This window comes from Curcuma longa, chromosome 19 (assembly GCF_044706935.1).
Source record: "Curcuma longa cultivar G26 ecotype Majalengka, Jawa Barat chromosome 19, ITB_CL_G26_1.1, whole genome shotgun sequence".
In the NCBI taxonomy this organism is placed as follows: Eukaryota; Viridiplantae; Streptophyta; class Magnoliopsida; order Zingiberales; family Zingiberaceae; genus Curcuma; species Curcuma longa.
The window spans coordinates 2,996,521-3,001,397 of record NC_133879.1 but is presented as its reverse complement, the minus strand read 5'-3'; the positions used below and the strand labels follow the sequence as shown (position 1 = coordinate 3,001,397).

Here is a 4,877-nt window from a genome sequence, read left to right as displayed (position 1 = left end):
GAGGGCAACTTATTAAAATACTCAACTCCCTAGTTACAAGTATTGTTGTATAACTTCTACAAACTTAAAGAAAGAGCTAGTAAGTTACATGATTCGGCCAGCACAATTCAGCAAGCTACTTGCCATTTGTGCTGGCCAGTGAGTGTGCATTTTTGGTCTACTAGTGAGGCAATCATACTTATGTTTGAGTGCATGTAGTGTACCTCTTCATAATGTTCGGAGTAGGGGAGGGAAATCCATAGGTTTCACACTCAAAGCTACTTGTGAAATGGTTATTATGATGTGCTAGTTAAAACTAGGAAGGCACTGATGTAGTTCTGATTTCTACTTATTGTATTACTATTTGAGATATGTATTATACATATATTGTTAGCTTTTCTTAACGCAACAGTATATGTTAATCGGTAATACCATGTTGCATTAGTGTATATGAGGTATTTCCCCTTTGTGTTTCAATTTTCAAATTCTTTGAGTTTGCGTGTTCTGATTCTTGTTTACTATCTTCTTTGTTGATCTTGTTTCTTATATTATCATACCACTGAATTCTTGCTAGCATTTAGTGGCCAACAATGTTTCCTCTGCTTGCCCTAGTTTCAAGAAAGGTTGATATTTCGATCGCTTTCATATACGGTGGTCGGTGATTATTATCGAGATGCTGATTTATTTTACTATATTTTGCTCTGATGCTAATGTAGTTTTGTTGTGGTATCTAGAATTATGTAGGTCCAAGCAATATTTATTTTTGTAGATTGAACTCTGACAGGACAAAACAGAAGTAAAATAGGAAATGGCATAATCCACAGTAGTAGGCTGGGAAATAAACTGAACCCATTGACAAATAAGAATCAACGTACCTTCAGCAGCTACTGTGCATCTCCTTTCCAAGCAAACAACACACGGATCAGTGCACGCAGGTGACTGGGTTGTGCTCCTCCAGCCCAATTCTCTGCGTACGAGTAGTTTATTAGGACAAAAGATAAGGGTACAGTTAAAGTTTGTAAATAACAAAAGTAAAATAGACTTACCTAGCAATCTTCATGATGCTCATAAGAGGAATAGACAAATATGGGGAGGGGAGAACCTTGATGCGACCACTTGATCTGTGAGTTAGGATTTCCTCAATCGAATTTCTATGCCATGAACGGGCTACCATTAAAGGGGTCCATCTGAGGGGTGGAAGAAATATATGCAAGTAGTCAAGTAATAGGCAGAATTCTAGCTCTATATGAGCTTTACTATAAATCAACACAAGTTAAATCTAAGGAACTTACCCATTGTCATTTTCAGCACTCAAGCTGGCTCCTCTTGCTATCAGAACCTGAATGCCCATATATCGCGTGTTGATCTAGCATACTACAGATAGAATGAAAAAGAAATAATACCTGACAACACACTGCATTTCCCCCACAAGCCGCATAGTGAAGTGGTGTGCTTCCAGCACCTGCTTGATAAGATTAAAAGGGTTGGGCTTAGTTTTTTCATATAACTGACCTTACTTCGTCTTTAATTACATGAATGAATAGATCAAACAAAATTGCTTTATGTGAATTTACAGTGATCAAGTTAAAGGATATGGTGATCTAGTTAGAGAAAGTAAAGAATAACTGAAACCTATTGCGGAGCATAATGATCTCCAGTGGAAAAACTTGTATAGTGAAAATTGCAGAACTTTTAATTTACTATTTCTTGGTGATTAACTGAAATAAGTGCCCTCTTCTATTCCAATTGAAGCTACCAGACAACAACCTTCTTGTTTTTCTCAAGCAAGTCATGAGGCTTAGACGATAAATGTTAGAGAATGTAGACTACTATCATATGCAATGCATTCATTTCTACAGACTTGAGCTTTGATGAGAGTAATCAACAAATCTGTTTTACTCCTGAAAATGATCCAATAATTGTAAATTTTCTGTCCTATCTATATGCCTTAGATGTGTATGATAGGAGCAAATAAAAATAATGAAAGAAGGTTGCAAAGGTTAAGTATTGAGTATGGCATGACCATATTTGATCAGAAAAACAAATTCTCTTCTTCATATGTTCCCCTATCTAACAAAGATCAAAGAAATTTTCTAAATTTGAGGAAAACTGACCAACTATGAAGGACGTAATTCCACAAGAAAAAAAAGGGAGAAAAGCGAACCAATAAGATCAATTGTTGACCCATCTTTTACAGTGACTTCAGAAACACTAGCACCCAAGTCTAGTAGTAAATGCACGGTCTCGGCATGCCCATTTAGTGCTGCCATATGCAGAGCTGTGATGCCTCCATCAGCCTTTTGGTTCACAACCTTAGATAAGGCACTGCCAATTAGCAGCAGGAGGTCAAATCTTCTTCTAAAAGAAACATGCACAGGATGCCAACAAACCTAAATATACCTCTTGTCGAAGTCATGAATAGATGATTCCCGTTTTGATTTTGACCTCATCATTTTCAGAAAAATAGATATGCTTGGAACATAGTCGGCAAGGAGAAGACGTATGCAACGAGTGTGACCCTTGATAGCTGCAAAGTGGAGAGCTGTTCCGCCATTGAGATAATCTGTTCTGTGAATCTGTGGCCAGTTTCCAAACATTGTATTAAAAGACAATGAGAATCTGAAATTGGCAAGCAATTTTTGAGTGTAGGTGGAATTGCAGATTACATTGGCTTTGAAAAGAATTAATGTCTGAACAACCTCCCAACGACCATATTGACAAGCTTGCATCAATGCAGTCTGCAACATTAACACGAGTTGAACTATAAAATCAAGACAAGAAAATCAACACCGTTTTTGGTACTACCTGCCCTCGTGTGTTCCTTAGGTTAACATCAACTCCAGATTCGATCAGAAGAGAGACAATCTGGAGAAGAGCAAATCACCAAATGAACGAACTTATAGATCCGTTTGATACTTTTAACGAGATGCAAAATCAAACGATGCAGGCCAGGCTTCTGGGTACCTACCTCATGGTGACCCTGAGCTGCGGAGTAATGGAGCGGCGAATTCCGAACGCCGAAGGTGGAGTACCGAGCAAGTCGAGGATTGACCTCTAAGAGGGCTTTGGCCTCTTGCAGATCCCCATCTCTCGCCGCCGAGACCAGCCGCTCTCCGGTGGCGGAGCACCCGAAGGAATTGCCCACGACGCTCAGAAATCCCATGATCCCCAAACTCTACAAGAGATGGAAAAGAAATTAACTGGGAAAACACTCGCTGGGAAGCAAAATTCCTTCTTGGACCTCCACAAGAACAGCCTAATGAGCGCATTCCAACAGTAGCGTCTAGATCTCGACTGAGGAAGAAGAATAATTGGATCGATCGCTATCAAGAAAACTACATTAACTTGGTCAAGAAAAGGAAAGGGAGATTACCGCCCGCAACAATCCTTACCAACACCAACGACCTGGTGAGGCCATCAAAGAAAAAATCCTTTCTTTTCTCGACGAAACAAGCTGCAAATTCTCCTCCATTTGGAAGTATCAGCGACAAGGTATCTCCCCCAACTCGATCTTTTCGTCGTCGGGAGCTGATTCCAGATCGGATTCAGCGCAAAGACGACGTCTTTTTACGGTATCTGTTATTTATAGGCAGAAATCGCAGTCGTTAATGGCAGCCGGTGCCCACGCTTTTATTTTGTCCTCCCACCTGACACGTGAAAAATCTAAAACACCCTTTAAATCATTCTAAATTCAAGTATCTATCTACGAATCATATCAACCGCCAACCAATTTAACCCGATCAAATATTACTGCAATTGTCTCACACAACGATAATATATTTTCGTGTTTCCGCTGAATTTGTTACGATTGAACAGAGTTATAGAAGAAAATAAGAGTTCGAATCTCACAAAGTCGAGATAATATCCTTCTTTATCATGGTAAATTCAATTTCTCGATTTATCTTCTCATAGATGATTAAGAGATTATTGAGGTGGTAGATTTCATTTTATAAAAAGATAATATATTTTTATAATTTATTAGATATTTAATGTTTGACACATGATTGGTGCTTGTTTATTTATTTTGATAATCGATAATAAATTTTTATAAAGTAGGATGAAGTATTTTGAAAAATTAAATACTGCATTATAAAAAAATATTACTGTAATTATATAATCCTGCCAAAATAGTAAATTGTTCTACAAAAAACTTAGTTAAACTACGAACGGCTTTTCATCTGTCGGTCGCCGAGGAATTTATTTCCTTTCTTCTTTCATTAATGCTATTGATTTTCTTCATGTCTTTGTATATTCTTTTATTATTTGTTTTATAAATTTGTGTTTCTTTAGGTTTGTCTAGCAATTTTAACTCAACTGTTAAATAATGGCATTGGTATATCTGCCTTGCCCTACGTACCACCACGGAAGTCCCTGGGCTATGGTGCCACGGTAAGACATTCGGGTTGTCACCCAGGCATTCACGGTTCGATCCCTAGCTACGATATATTTGTAAAATTTTTTTTCCAAATGGCGATCGCAATCAAAGGATGCTGGGCATCTGGGTTGGCCGCTGCGTGCGTTTCCCGATTTATCCTGATGGCCGATGGGAAACTTCTGTGGGATCGAACCGATCATCCTCAGAGATTGAGTCATTACGACTGACTGGGATTATCATTACTTTTAACCTTTGATATTGGATAAAGTGCATGCGAATTAAAGTTGATTAGGCATTTGTGATGAAAAATCTAATAGATGTTGAAAAATAGAAAGATCAAGCTGATGAGTGGATAATACGATAGGTATTGATAAGAAAAATCTGATATGCATTGACAAGTGTTAAGTTGATCAGATGATTAACAAGAATAAAGTTTAATTATATCAAAGTTAATTGGATGATCGATAAAGAAAAAAAATCTAAACAGATTAAAATTGACCGAATGAGAGTGAAAAAATCTTAA

At 37.7% G+C, this 4,877-nt stretch overlaps 1 protein-coding gene across 3 annotated transcripts; it reads right to left on the bottom strand.

Annotated features, from left to right (window-relative positions):
- Positions 1–854: 854 nt before the first annotated feature.
- Positions 855–3,525, bottom strand: LOC141812553 (putative E3 ubiquitin-protein ligase XBOS32; the record flags this gene model as incomplete). Of its 3 annotated transcripts, none has more annotated exon segments than XM_074700554.1 (10): positions 855–946; positions 1,026–1,166; positions 1,272–1,318; positions 1,383–1,441; positions 2,144–2,304; positions 2,380–2,555; positions 2,646–2,717; positions 2,785–2,844; positions 2,948–3,154; positions 3,353–3,525. In XM_074700554.1, coding segments are annotated over 9 exon segments (1,003 nt in total), but the record flags the coding sequence as incomplete, so codon positions are not given.
- Between the last annotated feature and the right edge of the window lie 1,352 nt (positions 3,526–4,877).